This window comes from Mchenga conophoros, linkage group LG20 (assembly GCF_057382185.1).
Source record: "Mchenga conophoros isolate Kocher_MC1m ecotype Shallow Benthic linkage group LG20, M_conophoros_male_GT1.1, whole genome shotgun sequence".
In the NCBI taxonomy this organism is placed as follows: Eukaryota; Metazoa; Chordata; class Actinopteri; order Cichliformes; family Cichlidae; genus Mchenga; species Mchenga conophoros.
The window spans coordinates 20621193-20643167 of record NC_140545.1 but is presented as its reverse complement, the minus strand read 5'-3'; the positions used below and the strand labels follow the sequence as shown (position 1 = coordinate 20643167).

At 42.2% G+C, this 21975-nt stretch overlaps 2 protein-coding genes across 2 annotated transcripts in view; both read right to left on the bottom strand.

Annotated features, from left to right (window-relative positions):
• LOC146550711 (rap1 GTPase-activating protein 1-like) overlaps positions 1-20201 on the bottom strand; it is a 56697-nt gene extending 36496 nt beyond the window's left edge. Inside the window, exon 1 of the mRNA XM_085258474.1 lies at positions 20044-20201. Coding sequence (XP_085114600.1) covers positions 20044-20087 — 44 coding nt within the window. The 5' untranslated portion in view covers positions 20088-20201. The remainder of the gene's footprint in view (positions 1-20043) is intronic.
• LOC146550712 (uncharacterized) lies at positions 8384-11117 on the bottom strand. Its single transcript, XM_085258487.1, has 4 exons — positions 10932-11117; positions 9869-10017; positions 9002-9166; positions 8384-8924 (listed from the first exon to the last, which is right to left on the bottom strand). Exons 2-4 carry the CDS (start codon positions 9923-9925, stop codon positions 8835-8837), a joined length of 312 nt encoding a protein of 103 aa, XP_085114613.1. The 5' UTR covers positions 9926-10017; positions 10932-11117; the 3' UTR covers positions 8384-8834.
• Positions 20202-21975: the final 1774 nt, after the last annotated feature.

Genomic DNA, 21975 nt, shown 5'->3' with positions numbered 1-21975 from the left:
CTCATTACATGCGCTATATTAGTTAAACTGTTATATTACTAGATAAGTGCATACATATTACTAGTTTTATTCTTCATATTTAGGAAAAAATGAATGGCTCAGTACAGTATCATAACCATTCAGCAGCATATAGACATGTTGCACTAACAGTAAATTTATGACAATCCATCAGTTTGAGATATTTAAGTCTTGTAAAAAGGGAAAAGACTGATTAAACATGTCATACTAAGAGTCATAGGCCAAAAATCACAAGCATAGAGCTCAGAAATCATTCTGGGGAAGGAAGTCCAGTTTCCATTCATATAAAAAGATCTCTTCATTTCATTGATTACCAAAAAATCCCCAATGAGGTAACTTAAGGACCAAGGGTTTAAAAAGAAAAATCTTACTTCTTCTTTTGTTTATGAGAAGTTCTCAAAAACTAAATGAAAGCCTAAAGCTTCCTCCTTCTTAGAAAACTGCCTTACTGAGAGGAAACAAGCCCTGGGGGGGTTTGTTTGTTCATTGCACTGTGGAGTCACGAATCAACAGACTTGTGTTGTTACAGTAGGTTCTCGCCTGATTCCCCTCAGTGCAGAAGATCACTCATCATTTTCAGCCCCAGGCCTTCAAGTGACGGATAATGGCACCCAGATGGAATTTGTGGTGCCGTTTTATCTCAAATCTACCACCAGTGTTGATTTCACCGAGCCTAACAGACACGTGTCTGTAGATAAATCAGCGCTCCATCTTAAATGGAATTCATACTGGTTCTTAGGAGAGAAGAATAGGGCTCATGAGCCATCGGCTGTGCTCTTGTGAAGCGGCTAAAGTTGTTTTCGTATGTGCTGCATCACTAGGAATAACATTTTCCTCAACCTCATCCTGTGTTGCTCACCCAGGTTCTCAGGTTTCATGGAATTCCCATAAAATGAAATCAACCAGGGTGTGTCGAGATTATTGGAAAAAGGTTCCGAACCAGAGAGTCCAAAACAAATACAGAACATTTGAAAATCAAACTTCACCTTAGCTCGACCACAAAACATGGCACCCAGCAGCTTAGACCTCCTACAGACGAACCGGGACAGAGGAATGACAGACACGTCAAACCAACTGATTATGAAATTAACATGTTTTTGCTGTACTGTGCTGGAAAGAATATGATGGGATAGATTCTGTAGGGATTTTGCTTTACACCAAAGACTCTGAGCTGTTAGGGTTTAGACAGGAAACAAGGAAAACTGAATCTGATCTTCATAAGTCTCCAACTGACTGAACATACTAACATTATTACACTCATAGCAATTCGAAATGCTATTATTTGTTATGCATAAGGTATAACACTATTGAAAATCACATTTCTATTAACTGTACAAGACTGTGTGTAAATAAAATAAAGTAAAGATGTACCGGGCAAGACAACAGTCAGTGGTGAAAAAAATCCCAGCCGTAACAGCAAAACAAAAAATATTCTGTCACCGTTAGAGAGGACAAAAGTGGACTATAATAAATATGGCTGCGCTAATGCATTTTTGTATCATGAGTCATATTTTGCACATTCAAATCTCACTGTGAAAAGACTGTGGATAGCCTTGTTTTGATTTGATTTTCTAAAAAAAAAAAGAGAGAGAGAGATTAACTAGTGAATTTCACAGCCCATCACAGCACAGACAGGAATTAAAGCTCAGGTCAGAGCCAGATACAAGCAAATATATATTTTTAATGTTTCCTGTATGCTTTCAGCTAGGTATCATACACACAAATGGGTTACCATGGAAACACACATCAAGGAGGGATGAAGGAGTCTCAAGGCGGGTCTCAGAAACCCGAGGTCATCACTATGTCAGCGGCTGTCACACTCAACAATTGGTTAATTCAACTTAATCTGAGTTTAACTACAGCTTGCAATTTCTTCTCATCTCTGGCTAAACTTTTAAACATTTCCTTCACTTCTTTACAAAGAATTAACTTAAGCCAGTGGTGTATGTATGTATAGAAAAGTCAGCAACACTGCTGGTGGCAAGTAGGTCAGCAGACAAGGCTCAGGAGTTAGACTGGAGGAAATCCAGCTTAAAGCAAAGAAGTTTGTTGTTCAGCTACAAATCTGCTGCATTAGCATGTTCTTCCCATTTTAATTCTGTATCTTAAATATGAGATGCACTGTAAATTTAACATAATCAAGATAGGGGTCAAGCACAAACATCCTAACAGTAGTTGTCACCAGCAGAAAAACAACAACAACAACATACTGATAGAAAAGAAACTGGAAAATAGCCCTGGGATTAATGTTCTAAGGGAATGAACGCATAATGATAAAGAATAAGGCCAGTGCTGTTAGTCAGTACCTTCAAACGCACATTTTAAACAAGAGTCATTTGTAGGAACAGATGTTGTTTCAACTAATGCTAAAAAACATGATCCCAGTGATTCCAGCTTACACAGAAATTATTCTAATTCCCTATGGCTGCAGTAAATTCTAATGGACTCATGGGCAGTGTTACGCCCAGTTCACCCTGCAGGAGTTGGGAATAACTGAAGTCCTTGACAGTATTCGCTTAATATTCTCCAATTAAAACAGAAGTGAAAAGGTCACAAATCTTAACCATCTTAACCTATTATCTGTTGAATAAAGACGACACCTTGCTAACGTGATTGCAGGGTAACATTTGATTAGTTGCAGTAAATACTGAGCATAACCACAGACTGTACTAAATAGTTGATATCCACTGTGATTAATGTGCTGCTGTTTGACAGTTGCACTCTTGATACTTTGAAACCCAAAGTGATTAGTCAGGTGTGGGTGTGACTAAGTAACCCAGGACTACTGTTTGCTCATGTGGTAGCAAAAAAAACAACCCAAAACTTGCTTTTTAAAAGAAAGTCTTGCTATTTGGTTCATTGTGATTCTGACAGGGACCATAGTGATGTAGCTGTATTAAATGAATCTTGCAATTGAAACTCATGAGGACAGAGCTTAGCAAGGTTTTATTATCACATAGACTTTTACATAAGCAGATTTCATTTGTATCTAGAAAAATCAGCCTCTTCAGGCCACTGGGAAGAATACATGTTTACAGCACTTCTGCACTAGCTTCACTTTTCAAATGCCCTTTTAGATAAAGTCAGCGAATATAACTAAGGCTATATTCGATTAACATTATTTCAGAGAGGAGATTACACCTGGCTACACAGCCATCTCCAGACATGAGGGGCCTGAAGCAGGGAGAGCAGCTGGAGAGTTACTATTAAAGTGCAGTGACTGGAAGGACTCTAAAGCAACTTAAATAGCGCACTCTATATGAGATTTACCAGTTGGAAGGGTGTCAGCTGAGCAATTGGCTGATTAGGGCTGGTATTGAGGTTAACTGCCATCAGCTGATGTTAACATAAATACTATTCATCCTGAAGGTGTAGCAAATTTCATTTCATTCCTTTGTTGCCAAGATAAAAAATAAAAAGCTGGGGGCTTACCAAAGGCTTCATAAATAACATGAATGTCTTTTCAAAACTTTGGGAAAATCCATCAAAAAGTTTTGGAGAGATTTCAGTCTGTAGCAAAGTGTGTTCCACTTAAGCAAAATGCCCCTATTTATCCACCAAAACTAAAGAAACGTGGATGACTGGATGAATGCAGAATGTGAGCCGATTCACTTTATTCTGAATAAGGTCTTTCTGCCCTTAAAACCTACACAAGGACATACAGTATTCTTATATCCAACTGAAGTGGAAGTATGAAGTGGACTCAAAAATATACTCAGTGAGATGCACAAGGCCTTAAGCAGAAATAACAGCTAGGGTAGTGATGGGAAACACTGTCAAACAATGATGAACGTGACCAGATCTAGACACTGTACTGTATCTCAGCCCCGCGTGGGCTGAATGAGCTCATGTCAATGGGCTCATTCAGCCCACGTTAATCAGCACAAAGTGTGGCTGAATGTCCCCATTTAGCTACAGTACAGTTAGATACAGTGTATGTGAAAACAGACACATTGGTAGCGAAATATTTAGCACATCTACCACACAAACAAAACACATGACAAGCCTTTTATTTACCAGTCAAGTATAGCAGACTTGTTCAGTTATCTTTAATTTCACATAGTTGTAGTGTGGTGTTCTGTGTTTCTCTCAGTTATATTTTAGTTACATCATGTTGGAGTAGCTGTACTGATTACATAAAGAGCGCATAATTATCTATGCCAAAAATCACAACAATCAGATTTGGTCAACTCTTGTAGCCCTGCATGTACTTCAGATAACCTTTAGGTTCAGATTTAACACGATTAACAGAAAAATTAGATCCTTTCCAGCTGTTTCTTTAATCGACCAGTACATGCCTGATGTTACAGGTTCTTTTTTTAAGCTTATAAAAATTAATTATGTTCCGAGGTGGTTGTCAGGCAACATAATGGTGTCATAATATATGACATATAATCCAAGTTTTAAGGATATGAATCAGATGTCATTTTCATGAAATGAAAATGGTGCATCAACGGTACACATGGGTCATTTTAGCCCATTTGCAGCTGGTTGTTAGGCAACATAAGGATGTCATAATATCTGATATAGATAAGAACCTTCAGTGGGCTAAGATGCAGCAGCATACCTGTTTGAACTTGGTCTTTTAATAAGTTGAAGTTTGATGGTAACGTTGTGAACATTAGTTAATTAACACTGCTTCTGTCAGTCTCTTCCCTCCCACTTGTTCTCCGCAGATGGCTCGTCATTGTGGATGTGAATGAGAATGTCAGAGTAAATATGCAAGGTGATATGAGAACACAGGCACTGAAGAGCCCTCTGGTTGCCTTGCAGCTCCTATTTGTTTTGCCACTGCCCTTTCGGTACTTGAATGGCCTCCTGCTCTCAAGTATCTCTATCTTGCAGTGTAATCATCTTTTTTCATCAAACAAAATCAGCTCCTCTACACTGTCTTCTCATTGTTCACGGTTAAAATTGAAATAACATGCTTTAGACAATTGATCATCAAAAATCAGAGATAAAAGCCGCTGTTTCTTTCTTTTAAGAAGCACAAAGTATGAAAAACAGCTACTTTCATTAAAATAAACCCTTTTTATGTTAAAGCTGAAACAGGAAGAGAAAACAAGATGAGCGGGGAGATCAGCACATGATCAGCCGACACATCTGCATTATTATACTTTACACTGTTTACCTGTTGTTTTTAGAAAAGACATGACTGCTCAACGTTTTCACTCACAGACTAGATCTTCTAAGAACTAAAAACTGACCCCAGATGAGGTGCAGCTGTCTACTTCCCTCTCAGACCACTTCAATAACAATATGCTTGAAGGTTATGGTAGATTCTTTGATGATGCCAGCTCTAGCTTCATCTGCTGAACCAGAACTGATTGCTAATCATGCTGTTATTGTCACGGCTGGCGGAGTGAGCCGTGTGGAGTGGAGGAAAACACAAGCTCCAGCGAACCGAGAGAATTGTCCAAAACAAAAACACACATGCTGGAGCACGAGAACAAAACACAGTTCAGGAGGCCGGCCCGGAGGCTGACAACTCAGAAGTCCAGGACAGTTCATCTTCTGAGGCCGGCCACGTCAGCGACGTAGATCCATAAGCCGACCGAGCGGAAGGCAGCGGTGGCGGAGTGGAGGCAGTTCAGGGGGCCGACCGTGCACACGGCAGCGGCGGCGACGGGGAAACCGTTCAGGCGGCCGACCGTGCGGACAGCAATGGCGGCGTCTAGGAGGTCGTCCATATTGACGATGACGCTCCACCAGCGGCCTGGTAGATGACCGCCGATGTCGAGGCGGCAGTTCGGGACCCGAAGGTGGCGTGGCCGTCGCAGCACCAGACGAGACCGAAGCAGCGGCTGGTCCAGGCGCGGCTGAAGCTGAAGCGGAGGCCGGTCCAGGCGCGGCTGAAGCTGAAGCGGAGGCCGGTCCAGGCGCGGCTGAAGCTGAAGCGGAGGCCGGTCCAGGCGCGGCTGACGCTGAAGCGGAGGCCGGTCCAGGCGCGGCTGACGCTGAAGCAGAGGCCGGACGCGGCTGACGCTGAAGCAGAGGCCGGACGCGGCTGACGCTGAAGCAGAGGCCGGGCCAGGCGAGGCAGATGACGATGCCGCAGCCGGGCCAGGCGAGGCAGATGACGATGCCGCAGCCGGGCCAGGCGAGGCAGATGACGATGCCGCAGCCGGGCGAGGATGAAGGCTCGGAGGCTGCAGCTGGCGAGGATGATGAGGCTGCAGCAGGCGACGGCGTGGAAGCCGGAGACTGTAGCGCTGCAGGCGTGGAAGAAGCTGCTGCTGCCCGTGGCGTGGATGAAGCTGCAGCTGACGAGGCAGGAGGCTGGACGGGCTCCTCGGGCCCCCCAGCAGGCGAAACAGGAGGCTGGACGGGCTCCTCGGGCCCCCCAGCGAAAACAGTCTCTGGACCAGTGGGCACCGGGGCCCCTGGAACACACAGTTCAGAACCAGCAGGCGCACGGGCCTCTGGCAGGCACAGTTCAGAACCAGCAGGCGCACGGGCCTCTGGCAAACACAAGGCAGACTGCAGCTGCACAGAGCATTGACCCAGCTCGGGCAGCGACAGCCGGATACAGCCTCAGCTGGCTTCTTAATCTCCAGGGGTCCAGAGTCGGCCGGGGGCTGGGACCCAGCCTCTGGGGAGGCCCTGGAGTGTGTCACAGTCTCTGGGCTGGCCAGCTTTTGAGGACTGATTACAATATTATGTGGTGTGTCTCTCTGCTTGACATGAACAGGTGAAAAATAGTTCTTTCCGGGTTGGATGGACTTAACTTGTTGTGCAGGAGGAGTTTGTGACAACGATGGCTGAATAGGTGATAATAAGGCGGATGAGTCTCTTGTCAACTGAGCTATTGACTGAGCTATGGATTGTAACCAAGTGTCTAATAGGTCTGGCTGTGACTGTAATGGGGGTGACGGTTGAGTGGCTAACTGAGCTAGTGGCTGCTGGGCAGCTAACTGAGCTACCGGCAGGGCAGCAGTGGCGTGTCTAGAAAATTTTTGTTGGGGGGGCCAGGTAGGGGCACAGATTTGGAGAAGGGTGGCAGATGTAATTGGCAGATAATGTTAAAAACAATTCTACCAACCGTTAACCATAATTCAATAACCCTGTAAACCTAATAACCGTAACCTTATTAGAATGAGGTTTTAACCACTACGGTGCAAAGTGTTTAGATACTGTGTTGATTAAGTACAAGAGATACAATCAGTCAGTGTTTATTCAGCATTCAAGGACATCAATATTTGCATAGTATTTTTACTGACATGTAGTGCACATGTGTTTTGGGCAAAAACATTTTTGAATATTAAAATACGAACATTTTTAACATACAATTGGCAAATTAGCCAATTCCAATGCAAAACCAATGCCTGTTAAAAAAAAAAAAAAGAAGATAATCTTCTCACAAACTGGTGTTTGATTTTGAAACAGGAAAAAAGTGGAGAAACAACTGAAAAGACTAACATTTGAATAAAACCTGAAAGCAAGTAAATACTTTATATGCTGCCTTACTTTGGTAATATTGAGAACAACACTGGCTGATGATGAAATGCAGTCAGCTGGCATGGTGACACTGCCAGTATTAACCTGCAGGGCTGGACTGGGACAAAAAATTGGGCATTTTCACTACAGATTGGCCCACCAGGTATTAAAGCCATAAAGCCTTTGAATGAAAACAAATGCTGTTGTGACAGTGATGTACAGTCTTTTTGGTATATGTATGATTTCCATACATTTTACGTCAGATAAAAACTTTCTTCGCAAGATTCAGATAATTATTTAATAAAAGCTAGATATTTTAAATGAGAATAAAAAAGAAAAGTATTTCTTTGTGCCCACCTTTCCCTGTTAATGCCCTACCTGGCCCCCTGGCAACACTTTGCTAGACCCGCCCCTGCACAGTTACCAGCTGTCAGCTACATAAAAAAAGGATCCTGCAGGACTGCACTCAGAAAAATAAAGGTGCCAACTGGAATTAAAAGTGGTTCTTTAGACTGATGCCATAGAAGAACCTTTTTTGGTGCCACAAAGAACCTTTCAAACAATGGTTCTTTGAAGAACCATTTCTTTCAGTGGTTCATTGAAGAACCTTTAAAGGTGCCCCAAAGAACCATCAAGAAATGGTTCTTTGGGGCACCTTTAATGGTTTTTCAAAGAACCTTTTTAAAAATGGTTCTTTAAAGAACCATTTTTAAAAAGGTCCTTCAAATGGTTCTTTAAAAGAACCATTTTAAAGAACCTTTTTTGAGTGGTTCTTTAAAAAACCATTTTAAATCTTTCAAAATAAAATGCATCATAAATTGAATTTGAGTAGGGTAAAATAAATATGAGCACAGCATAGACATATATTAATGGTTTATTGTCATTTTGTAGTATACCAAAAGACAAAAAGGCATTTTAACCCTCAGCACAACATCAATACTAATACATGTCACATATTAGTGTTTTAAACAGTAATAATTAAATATATTTGCTATACTATAAATAAATATATATAAATACTATAGCTACAGATAACACAACAAATAATACATGTATTGTTTAATTAATAAAACATCAGAAAGTGATAAAACACATTAGAAATAGCAATAGCTTCATAACAGACCAATAAATCAACACATTTTCATCAGCAGATGTTTGCATGTTCAGTAAAAATATTTCAACAAGTTTATGATTAAAATGATCAATGAACTTTAGCATTACACCATGTAATGTACGTTTCATGTTGTACTCATGGTCCTTTGTTAGTCCAGTTTAGGACAATGTCTCTGACGTATGTTTCATATCAAACATATGTCATATCAAAACAAGCCCACACCTGCAGTTGTTTCAGTTTTTCACTGGTGTTTCCTGTCAGCTGGTCAACCTCTCAGGCGGACATCCATATCAGCCAACCAAACGACAAGCTCCTCCCTTTGTGCTTCAAATCCCTCCCACTCTGAGACAAGGAGCTGAAAGAGAGAGAAAAGAGTCAATTATAAAGAAGAGAGAAAAGTGAAACCCTCCTCAGAAGGTCTGACTCGCATACCTGCAGTTGACCTGTGATGGACTCCAGTTTGGCGTTCACGTCATCCCTCGCCGATGCCAGCAGCCGAGTCTGCAGGGTGCCCTGGAAGAGCTGAGTTAATGTTCGACTCCTCCTGGTCAGGCTCTCCAGCTGGATGAGCCGAGGTCTCCCCTCTCGCCGCTGCCTCTGAACACAGAAACACAAATTGCATCTGAAGCAGGAGGTGCAGATTTTTTTTGCTATTCTTTTCTAAATCCAGGCTAGATCACGTGGAGGTATTTGTAAAACTTTTTTGGCCAGCGGACGACTGTTGTCTTGCAGAAAGTCAAATCAAACATATGCGATACACAATCAATTCACAAGAACACATTATAAAAAATAAGTCCAGTTCTTGCCTGATTTCAAATGAATTCTGCATCAAAACAGGGTGACAGAAGTAAAACGAGTGCACAAAGCCTCACTTTGTACAAGCCTGCTATTACAGTTCTCCTCTATGCAGACGACTTTCCGGTTTTCAAGGCACAACTTGGATCTGCTGTACGAATCTTATGGATACACACTAAATGAAACAATAGTGTGCATGACTCCAGATTCTGATCCCTCATCCTAATATGGTCCCAACATAGCAACAGCAATAAAGCAGATGCTGAGGCTAAAAAAATACAAAGTCCATAAACCAATGGCTGACGTGGGTTTTATCATAAGGGTGATAAATATACAGATTTCAGTCTGTCTTAGAGATTTGATGTTCATTTACCTGCAGATGCACTATACGTGCCTGCTCTATGGTTTTTCACAACATTTTGCACATCACTATTTAATACAGGAAGTAGGTGAACTAAAACAAGTCATCGTTCTTTGTGAGAGGACCATATTAATGAAACAAACCTCAATGACATCATAGGGATCCCTACAGATGCTCCTGCTGCTTTTCTTCCTCCTCATCCTAAGCTTCCTTCTCCTTGTCCTCGCCTTCCATCCAATTGTAATTCAACCTAATTGTGTTTCTGCCCCTCCTCTTCCCCAGTTTGTTGGAGCTGTGAACACAATTAATGTGAATCTGGATTAATTTGTGCAAACAAGAAAAATCTACAGCTTTTTGGTTAGAGGTGCTCTTGTGATTTAAGCCGGGTAGAGTGGATTTATGTGTTGATGCTACCTGCTTCAGCTCTGGCTGCTGAGTGATATTTACACCCTGGCTGGATTACAAACTTTAACCATGTGCTGAACTTTGGCCCAGCGTTGATACCTCTTGTTAGTATAACGACCTCTTCTTAGCTTGTATGTATGATGGTGGATAAATGAAATATACAAAAAAATTAACTATATTACAAAAGAACATCTACCTTGGAAACATCAAATGACCGGAGCATAACTTGTCAACTAGTCCGAAACTAAGTTATGCAGGAACAGTCAAAGACACACCTTCTCATGTCACATTTCTATTCATTTCTATATAATTCGATTAGACAATAAAGAGTCATCTAATCTAATTATTCATTCAAAACACTTATGCATAGCTGTATTTTATACAGCTCATACAGAATTCAAAGTACAGGTTCATGTGAGTATTTAATGTACGGCTCAGATCTACAGAATTTCAGAGTTTCTAGAGCAGACACAGAGCTCACGCCACAACAGGCTTCAGGCGCCATTTTAGTGACTTTAACAATATATTAAATTTTAATTTCGGTCTAGCTGACATTAGGTTATGTACGCAGCACGCAATTGAACCACATATTTTAGAAGCCAAAGGTTCAAATTAGCTGGGAGCACCTTCACTTAATTATAACAGTGGTTTTGTTAGGAAAACAGTTGGATACTAAATTGCGCTGACGTCAACGGCTAACGTATCTAGCTAATCGCTACTGTTAGCACAACATTAACAGCAAGCTACAATGACGAGTAACAAAAACAAAACAGTAATAAGGTTTTAATGGAAATGTTTTACCTTTTCTAACAGTCCCAGAATCCACAGCTTCAAAGTCCAGCAGGTACTGAAGACTGTTATCCGTTTCGCTGTCACCGTCCGTGAGGTTTTTTCCCGAAAGGTCAAGGCCCGCCGCTCGCACACTCTGTCTGCGCATGCGCATCCCAACGACTGACCCCCTCCGTCCGCTCCCGGAGGTTATAGTATGACGTGTTCTGACGTCACTCTCTCTCTCTGTCATTTATTTGGCTCGAAACACATATCAACAAATTGCTCAGTGATGAACAACTACTCAGATCATTTACCTAAGCTGTGCTTTGTCAAAACGAAGTGTGTGTTCATTACACTGACATTCTGTTCTGCAATTGTTATTTACTTGTATCTTATAATTTGACTTTACATACTGCTGGGTGGTTTGTAAAGTTTACAATAACTAGTATTATCATTATACTATATTTTCAAAAATATATAATAATCTCAAAAGTAATGCCTTGGAGTAGAAAATAGTAATGCTTTATTAAAATTTAAAACTAAAGTACAGTACTTGAATGTGTGTATTGTGTCTACTGTTTGCAAATATTTCTAACTTTTATTTGAATATTCAGTTTCCTACCATCTTCTCTTAAAGGGTAATTGCCAGGTATCCCGCCCTCCCCCTTTGCACACACATGCACACAAAGAAAACACACAGTATAATTCACAGCCTCATTATAGTGAATAAATATTTATGCTATTTACACCATCAAACTTAGATTGCTAAGGATGAAGAACCTTTTGTTCTTTAAAGAACCATTTGTAATAGCTGAAGAACCATCCACAAAATAAAAAGGTTCTTTGACGTATGATGGTTCTTTAAAGAACCATGAAGACATCTGAAGAACCATTTAAGAACCATAATTTTTCTGAGTGTGGTGTTATTTATCTCTCAGAAACAGTTCATAACTTCAACTCATTCCTGTCACCTAAAAGGTAAACCTGTTTCTCCATCACCTGTTCAGCTCTGATGATTCAGTAAGGACATCTCCTGGTTTCATCTTCATGTTTCCCTCTCACCACATATCCAAACCGACATCATGACCAGCAGCTTTACAGCTTTACAGCTGTGGCTCCAGCAAACATTCTAACTAAATAAATTCTAACAACAGCTGATCAAGCTTAAACGTGCTGCTGCTGTTTAGCGCGACATCTGCTGGTTTCCTCTTTCTGGCGCAAAGTGGGTGATAAACAAACAAGAGAGACGATCAGCTGATCATTGATCAGTTTCATGATTGAAGTAGCAACAGGAGAGAGAGGAGAGAGAATGAGAGGAGAAGAGGCAGTGTAAAGACAGAATAACTCCAGTTTTGTGTCTTTTTCCATCCTAGCTGAAGTCCGGGACAAACTGCGTCTCTTCTCAGCTCAATACCAAACCCGTAATATTTTCTCTGAATGAGGGACCATTCCATTTTTAAGGAGCTGTTGGCAACTCTACTAACTAACCTTATGAATAAAATAAAGTTCACTATCAGTAACATCATAGCAACCGAACAGCTGTATAAACTCGTCATGCTAGCTCACGCAGTATGAGGTATTGTAACTGACTGTAAAAAGTCAGCACAACGAAAATAAACTCCACCTAAACTTGGTTTATATCTGACCCAGATAGACTGCAGGTCATAACTTCTTACCTGAAGTTCAGTTCACCTGACACTCGGACTGGTGGCCGCCTCGGGTCTCTCCCCCTGCCTCCCCTTCCCTCATCCACCTGCTGGCCTCTGTGGAAGCCCCGCCATAGCCACCACCAAACCACTGAGTTATTTTTACACATCGACCTGCATCTTATAACTCATAACTCTTATGTTAGCTGCCCTCAGTAGCATACTGTCTGAAATATTCGATGGTTGCAAAAATTCTTTAAGTGTTATTTTTTTCCTTGGTATTCTAATTTCACCGAAGTTTACTAAACTCAACAAACTTAATATTACTTACCGGGACATTTATTCTGTCCTCATTTTCTTTCACCGAAAAATTGTTTCCTGCAGTGTTGTCCTTCGTGCTTGGCTCTCCTACCTTTGCTAACGTGATGCGCATAGCGCAGAAGCCGATGCTGCATTCACTTACACTCGGATATCTGAGCTTCACCGTGAAAACATAATCGTACATTTGATATTTGATTGAATTTTATTGTTTTACCTTTGGGGTGGCACCTGGGGTGGCCAGTCTGATTGGGGGGGTGGCCTGTGCCCCCCCAGGCCACCCCGCTGGACACGCCATTGCAGGGCAGCCGACTCAAAAAACACAGCCCCGGAATAAACAGACACACAGTCCAAAACAGAAAAAGGGTCCTCTTCACTCACCACAGCTGGCAGTTCCAAAGTCCTAGTCTTCGGCTGTGGGGTGATGCGCCGTCGGCGCGATCGTCGCTTCCTCCCGGGCAAAACCTCCGGCGGGCCGGGCAAAACCTCCGGCGGGCCGGGCAAAACCTCCGGCGGGCCGGGCTGGGCAAAATCTTCGCCGCCGGGCTGGGCAAAATCTTCGCCGCCGGGCTGGGCAAAATCTTCGCCGCCGGGCTGGGCAAAATCTTCGCCGCCGGGCTGGGCAAAATCTTCGCCGCCGGGCTGGGCAAAATCTTCGCCGCCGGGCTGGGCAAAATCTTCGCCGCCGGGCTGGGCAAAATCTTCGCCGCCGGGCTGGGCAAAATCTTCGCCGCCGGGCTGGGCAAAATCTTCGCCGCCGGGCTGGGCAAAATCTTCGCCGCCGGGCTGAGTTGGGAAGCGGTAGCGGCTGGTGGGTGAAGGTGCAGTTCGTTGAGTATGAAGTCCTGTGCGAGCGGGTGAAGAGAGTCCAGCAGCCAGGAGTGAGCAGAGATGAGCTGCTGTAGCCTGGCTTCTACAGCGCGGAGACACTCTTCCCCCTCATGCTCGAGCCATAGGTTAACCAACCTGGAAACAGAGTCAATTAGTTCCTCCCGAAGCTCCTCGGGAGGTGCGGATGCCGCTGGGTCCATGTTTGGTCGGCTCGTACTGTCACGGCTGGCGGAGTGAGCCGTGTGGAGTGGAGGAAAAGGAGGACCCAAAATGCAGCAAACTGATGATACGAGTGAAGTTTATTTACACGGTGGCAGTGGCAAAAACAGGCAATGAACAGTGGCGTGTCTAGAAAATTTTTGTTGGGGGGGCCAGGTAGGGGCACAGATTTGGAGAAGGGTGGCAGATTTAATTGGCAGATAATGTTTTAAAAAAAAATTCTACCAACCCTTAACCATAATTCAATAATCCTATAAACCTAATAACCAAATGCACTTTTAACTCTTATTAGAATGAGATTTTAACCACTACGGTGCAAAGTTTTTAGATACTGCGTTGATAAAGTACAAGAGATACAATCAGTGCTTTGTCAGTGTTTACTCAGCATTCAAGGACAGCAATATTTGCATAGTATTTTTACTGACATATACTGCACATATGTTTTGGGCAAAAACATTTTTGAATATTAAAATACGAACATTTGTAGCAAACAATTGACAAATTAGCCATTCCAATGCAAAACTTTCTCTGCCTGTTAAAAAAAGAAGATAATCTTCTCACAAACTGGTGTTTGATTTTGAAACAGGAAAAAAGTGGAGAAACAACTGAAAAGACTAATATTTGAATAAAACCTGAAAGCAAGTAAATACTTTCTATGCTGCCTTATGGTAAACTTTGGTAATATTGATAAAGAACAACACTGGCTGATGATGAAATACATTCAGCTGGCATGGTGACACTGCCAGTATAACCTGCAGGGCTGGACTGGGACAGAAAATCGGGCATTTTGACTACAGACCGACCCACCAGGTATTAAAGCCATAAAGCCTTTGAATGAAAACAAACCCTGTTGTGACAGTGATGTACAGTCTTTTTGGTATATGTATGATTTCTATACATTTTACGCCAGATAAAAACTTTGGTTGTAAGATTTAGATAATTATTTAATAAAAGCTAGATATTTTAAATGAGAATAGGAAAGAAAAGTATTTCTTTGTGCCCCCTTTCCCTGTTAATGCCCTACCTGGCCCCCTGGCAAAACTTTGCTAGACCCGCCCCTGCACAGTTACCAGCTGTCAGCTACATAAAAAAGGATCCTGGTGGGTGGTCTTCACGTTTCCCTCTCACCAGATATCCAAACCGACATCATGACCAGCAGCTTTACAGCTGTGGCTCCAGCAAACATCAGCTGATACTAGAAATTAATATTAAATAAATTCTAACAACAGCCGATCAAGCTTAAACGTGCTGCTGTTGTTTAGCGCGACATCTGCTGGTTTCGTCTTTCTGGCGCAAAGTGGGCGATAAACAAACAAGAGAGAAAAGCCGATCAGCTGATCATCGATCAGTTTCATGATTGAAGTAGCAACAGGAGAGGCAGGATGAGAGAAGAGGCAGCTGTGCAGCGTAAAGACAGAATAAATCCAGCTTTGTGTCTTTTTCCATTCTAGCTGAAGTTCGGGACAAACTGCGTCTCTTCTCAGCTCAATACGAAACGTGTAATATTTTCTCTGATTGAGGGACCATTCCATTTTTTTAAGGAGCCGTTGGCAACTCTACTAACTAACCTTATGAATAAAATAAAGTTCACTATCAGTAACATCATAGCAACCGAACAGCTGTATAAAAACTCCAAGCTGGCTAGAACGCAGTATGAGTTATTGCAACTGACAGTAAAAAGTCAGCACAACGAAAATAAACTCCACCTAAACTTAGTTCATATCTGACCCAGATAGACTGCAGGTCATAACTTCTTACCTGAAGTTCAGTTCACCTGACACTCGGACTGGCGGCTGCCTCAGGGCTCTCCTCCTGCCTCCCCTTCCCTCATCCACCTGCTGCCTCTGTGGAAGCCCCGCCATAGCCACCACCAAACAACGGAGTTATTTCTACACATCGACCTGCATCTGGCCAATCCACCACCTCTCATTGTTCATGCCGTTACAAAAATAAATAAAAAATAAGTCAAATAAGCCCGATGGCCAGTCCAGCTATGTTAACCTGCAACCAAATCTGCAGCTCCATACAGCAATGTTACGACTTAGATTACATCTTATAACTCATAACTCTTATGTTAGCTCCCCTCTGTAGCATACTGTCTGAAATATTCCACGGCTGCAATAATTCTTTAAGTGTTATTTTTTCCTTGGTATTCTAATTTCGCCGAAGTTTACTAAACTCAACAAACTTAATATTACTTACCGGGACATTTATTCTGTCCTCATTTTCTTTCACCGAAAAATTGTTTCCTGCAGTGACGTCTTTCGTGCTTGGCTCTCCTACCTTTGCTAACGTGATGCACATAGCGCAGAAGCCGATGCTGCATTCACTTACACTCGGATATCTGAGCGTCACCGTGAAAACATAATCGGACATTTGATATTTGATTGAATTTTATTGTTTTGCCTTTGGGGTGGCACCTGGGGTGGCCAGTCTGGTTGGGGGGGTGGCCTGTGCCCCCCCAGGCCACCCCGCTGGACACGCCATTGGCAATGAAGCATGAGTAATGACAAACCTAAACTGGGAGAAACTAAAGAGCAAACCTGAAATCTTACAAAACGGAGAGCGGAGCAGAGAGACGCAGACCAAGGACCAGGATACCAAGAAACACAGACGAGCCGACAACGAACACAGACCGACACCCACTATATATACACACACACACAAGGTAATCGGGTAATCGCACACAGGAGGGAAGAACAGCTGATCTGAATACACATGATGACTGGAGGACACAAGCTGAACACAATGACAACAGACACAGACTTTCAGAACAAAACAGGAAATCTAGAACCCGAACCGGACACAAGGGGGGAGGACACAGAATAACTAGAACAGAGGGAAATAATCACAAAACGCTGGGTCAACGACCCAGGACCATGACAGTTATTGTGAAGTATTTTATCTCACACTGTGAAACAACATTTTTTCCAAAGGGTATGTGGGCTTGTTTAATTGAAGAAATGGCAGTTTCAAATCAGCTGACCAGAGAATATGTACTGCAACTGAGGCCTGCTCAGATTACAAAACAGTGCCTGTCTTTCCATTCAGCTGTTTTTGAACAGGATTGAGAAGTATTCTTCCAGTCTTTCAATGGGACACTTCCACATACAGCATCATTGTTTAGGCTGCCTAAAGCTGTCAATGGGTTTATTGGGAGAGCATTCAGTTCATTTAACAAGTCACGGCTCTGTGTTTATCTCTGTGAGATACACACAGAAACATATGTATATGTAACATATAACATATGTCCTGTGTGTAACAGTACTAAGGAATACTTCCAAAAACTCACATTAAAGGTCACATTAAAGCATATGAAAGTCTGGTAATTTCTGTATTCAGTAAAAGAAATTTAGAGAAAGAAAGTGGGTTCCATAACCTACCGAAGGTAAATAATCACACCTAAATTAAGTGGCCCCGCCATTTTCTTTCTAAAATTATGAGCATGCTGTGTCAAAGAAAGAATAATCTGCTGAAAACTGAGGGATCATGTTCACCTAAGTGAATGTCGACGGGATGCAGGGATGAGAGTGTCTTACATATTACTCCCTAATGTTAGCAATCACCCTGACCTATTGAAATGCCAGTGCATTCAAAGACAACGCTAACCAGAAAAAGCACACGCTTCGCTTTATACCAAGAGCAGGTCTACATTTCTCACTGCCTTCAATCCATGCTCCACTCTATGAGTGTGACAAACTGGGGAAAACGAGTGCAAACATATCAGCCTACTTGTTAAGAACCAGAACTCCTTACAGCAAAAGGTTAGTGTAAACGGTTTGACTTTGCAATGTTTTATTTTGTACACATGTAGAATGATATATAGACACATTTCACATCTTTATAGGTTTATCTGACCAGCTGTGCGCTCCCTCAAAAACTAACTACACTAGCTATTAACTGAAAATAACAAGAGATGCACCAATTAGGGAACAGTTAGATGTCCTCTAATGGAGTGGGCAGGGCTACAATTATGCTTTAACACTTAATGAAATATATAGACTAGAATTTGCGAATTTACTCCTATATGAGGTTTTGTTATATTACATTAGGTCTCTCTTTTGAAAATGAAAAACAGAGAGTGAAAAGACTTAGAATAAGGCATAATCTTCACTTCTGTGCTGCTTTTCTACCCCATTACCTTCTCATTGGGATGTGTCAAATCTTAATGTGCTCATTACTGAACACACTAGTGATACTTGACAGTTGGTAAGAACAGCTCTAAACAGCAGCAGTAGCAGACCGTGATGCATAAACGCAAAAACAGACCTAAAAAAACAAAAAACATGAGATTTCTGTTTTATGAGGAGTGTTTTCTAACATTAAAATTAAAATTTGTGTGAAAATTTAAACGAAACTAACTTGTTGGTTTGACAAATACACTGCAAATCGGGCTAACCTCCCCACATCATATCATGTAGCTGAAATTTGTCACGGTCCTGGGTCGGGTCAACCCAGCATTTTGAGTTTCTTATGTTTTGGTTTATTTTTGCATTATGGATTGGTTATTCTCTGGTGATACTGTTTTGATTACAATTATATTCTGATTCTTTAGTTATCTGATGATGATGTTGATGACGATGATGATTATGTCTGGTTTAGGTTTTGTTATCTTGCCCTTATGTTTGGTTTAGGTTGCCTGTGCTTGGTCTTCTCTGCCCGTATGTCCCTCTGTTTGTCCATGACGTCATTATGCCTGTTTACGAGTCTGTCTCTGTCTGGCGTGTGCTTCCTGTCTTATTTTGTAGGTCTGTGTCCTTTGTCAGTGCGTTCAGCTTTGTGTATTTAGTGTCTGTGTCTTCCCCTACTCGGTGTCGCATCGTTAACGTCTGTTCACCCTCACTTGCTGCGTGTTTAGGATTTCCAGTCCTCCTGCATCTCTGTTTAGAGTTTTGTTTGCTTTTGTGAGTTTTATTTTATCTTGATGTTCTGCTCCAGCAATAAAGCTGCATTTTCTGTCTAAACCTCGTGTCCTGAGAATCCTGCATTTTGGGTCCACCACTCCTGCCTGCCAGCCACACAGCCGACCATGACAAAATTGAAGAAAAAAAACAAAACTACAGCTAGTTTAAATATTTACAACTGGTAATATGATATGGGTGTGTGGATCAACACGTTTGACCCTTCCACTAGTAACAGCTCACTTAGAGGAAAATCACAGCTTGCAACTCACTGAACATTCAAATTCAGCAAAAAGCAGTGCTAAGCTACAAAGTATAGGACACCTGGAGACTGCAGTCCTTGGGGCTCCTGGAGGCCGAGATAAGGCCCTGAAAACATACCTCCTCTGAATGGCCAACAGCCAAACATGCTGATGTTGTCATTGCAGCCACTCGCTAAAATTGATACATTGCTCAGCCTAGCAGCAACTGTCCCAGCTAGTTTTCTACTTTCTTGAAGATACTCAAAACACACACAAAAAACACACATGCACACACACACAACGCTTTCACTGTCAGGCATCCAGTTGCACTGGGGCACCTGCTCTTTGACCATTAAAAACATTCTTGGCTGACTCTAATGCCCAGTGTCCTGTAAAAGCTCAAGTGGGCCAAATAAATACACTGCGGACATAAGTGCCCAGTGACAAACACTCAAGTGTACTGCACATATTTCTTTCCTCATAGACAAACAATAAAATATCACATCAAAGGCGAACATGACAATAAATCAGTCTCATACAGAAAAAAACATAGTGCACAATTACAACAGCATGGATTCACAGGAATAGATAGAATTAGTAACTTGAATCTTAACATATTGATTTTGTCACCTTATAGCTTTTGTCACCTGATTTTACCTCGCCATTACTGTGAACAGTTACCCTAATACCTTAACAAATGACCACGAAACAACAACAGCATTAGTATCGGATGGAATAGAAAGATATCAAACTAATAAGCAGGACATTTATGACAAAAGCTGTTTTTTGTTTGCTTTTTTTAAATGACAGGATTCCAGAGCACCAGCAGCACAGACGTGCAAGCACCAATACAGACACAGAATGTGCAGAGTCATCAAAGCAGGTGCTAGAAACAGACACACAAGCACACATACATTCACACTTGATATCCATCTCTGTGAAGATGAATGAGTGATCTAGGAATCAATAGGATTTTCATTCTTACCCCCCATAGGCTCCAAAAGTGAAACTCCTCTTTCTATGCGGCATGCTGGCTAATGGATAGCTGTGAGTCAGTCTACTCAGTGCTGAATGGAGCCAGCACTTGTGTCACTTACGCTGACTGAGCATGTGTGCGTGTGCATGTCAATGTGTGTGTTTGTATTCTTTGCCTGCCGTCTGAGTTCCACTCCCACAGCTGATGTGCCCTGCCTCTTCCTTGCTCACTCGCACTCCTCCTTCGCAAGCAGGGTAGAAACGGCAAGAGGATGCGGGAGGACGAGTGGGAGGGGGCTAGAGGGAGGGCTGCTGACCATGCCAGTCACCTCTGGGAACCAGGGGAAGAGACGCAGTTTTGCTGACTTACTGTCTGTATCTGTATTCCTTCTCTTTAGCATCAAGAACATAGACAAGACACTTCATGTCTATTTTTACTTAAAATTTGTGTAGTTATAAGCACACAGCTCTGACAGCAGTGAGTCCACACGTAAACCTGGGAATAATACTGTATATGATGTCAGCAAGGCAGAGGTGCTCTTGGCATTGTGAAACAAGTCAAGCAACAGTTGTTCTCCCACCTCTTATGTCACTGGAAAAAGAGCTGGTCAAGCAAGTACATCGAAAGATAATTCATCATTTTTCACAGATGTCCTATTCTAAGAGTCTTGTCACACCTGCGTGAAAACTCTAAACAGGTTTCTTATCTGTTACTTCATCTCATCTCTTGCACACCCATCACCTGCGGTATGCACGCAAAATGAGGGTTAATGAAACACACAGTTCTCCTGCTTTACTATTAAGTGAGTCAATCAAATGACGTGAAAGGCTGGACACAAAAGGAGACTGTCTGTAGACTCTCCTTTGGCAGGCTGCTGCATCTGATAAACTGGCAGGAGTGACAACAATGCTGTCATGGATTACTGAATAAAGAAGGATTGCAGTCACAAGAGTCACCCAGCTATCTGACATAGATTCACTTCCAAAGCATTTGTATTATGCCTGATGAGCACAACAGATGTTTTCATGATTTCTGTTAGGCGGGACATATGTAGCTGTGTTTATGGGAAAAGCAGTGTTTTTAGCTGGCAACAGCTGATTTGAAATGAAACGGTGTAAAATGGAAACTAAGTCAAATCTACCAAACCAGACTTTAATCTCCCAAAGGACCAATGATGTCTTCATTACATTAACTGCAATGCACTCCCAGTAACTGACCAGAGAAGCACGTAATGAATCAACGGGTGCACTAAACAAGCGCAATGAAGCTGTTAGACAATTGCATCATCTCTCCAAAATTACATCACCACTTTCCTCTGCAACAGCAATCACCTAAAAAACAATGTACCGCAGTCCTTGGCTGACTTTGTTGGTAGTAGGCTTCACCTTGTCTCTTGGCCATGTGCGAGACAATCTAACTTTATCTTACTGAATAGATCTTTGGCTGATAAAGACTTGATTGAATAATATTGATTGTTGCTGTAATTGATTTTTTTGACAGTCAGACACAGAGTCTCACTCACGGTAAACCCTCTGGGTCTCTAAGGTGGTTGGTCTCTGAAAAATCTCCAAAACAGCTGGACGGCAGTTTGCACAATTAAGGCTACTTAAACCTGGTTGATCCCGACACTTCATCTCTAGTGCCACCTTGAGGCTGATATTAATTGTTTTGTGTGGCTACAATCATGCCAGGGTTTCCTCCAGAAAACCAGAAAACCATAACACCAACAATTTATCGTTGCGCTGATTTGCTCTAGTGATATCAACTATAGCTAACTGTGAAGTGCAGACAAAACATCAAAGCTCTGTTGGTGTAGGTGCATCTCTGGACACTGAGTGGGTGACCAGAGAGCAAAAAGCTGCTTATTAACACATTTTGAGTGCTTTCCAATAGCCCCACACAACAAGGTATTCAGCTTCAGAGTGGCACTATGACTGATAC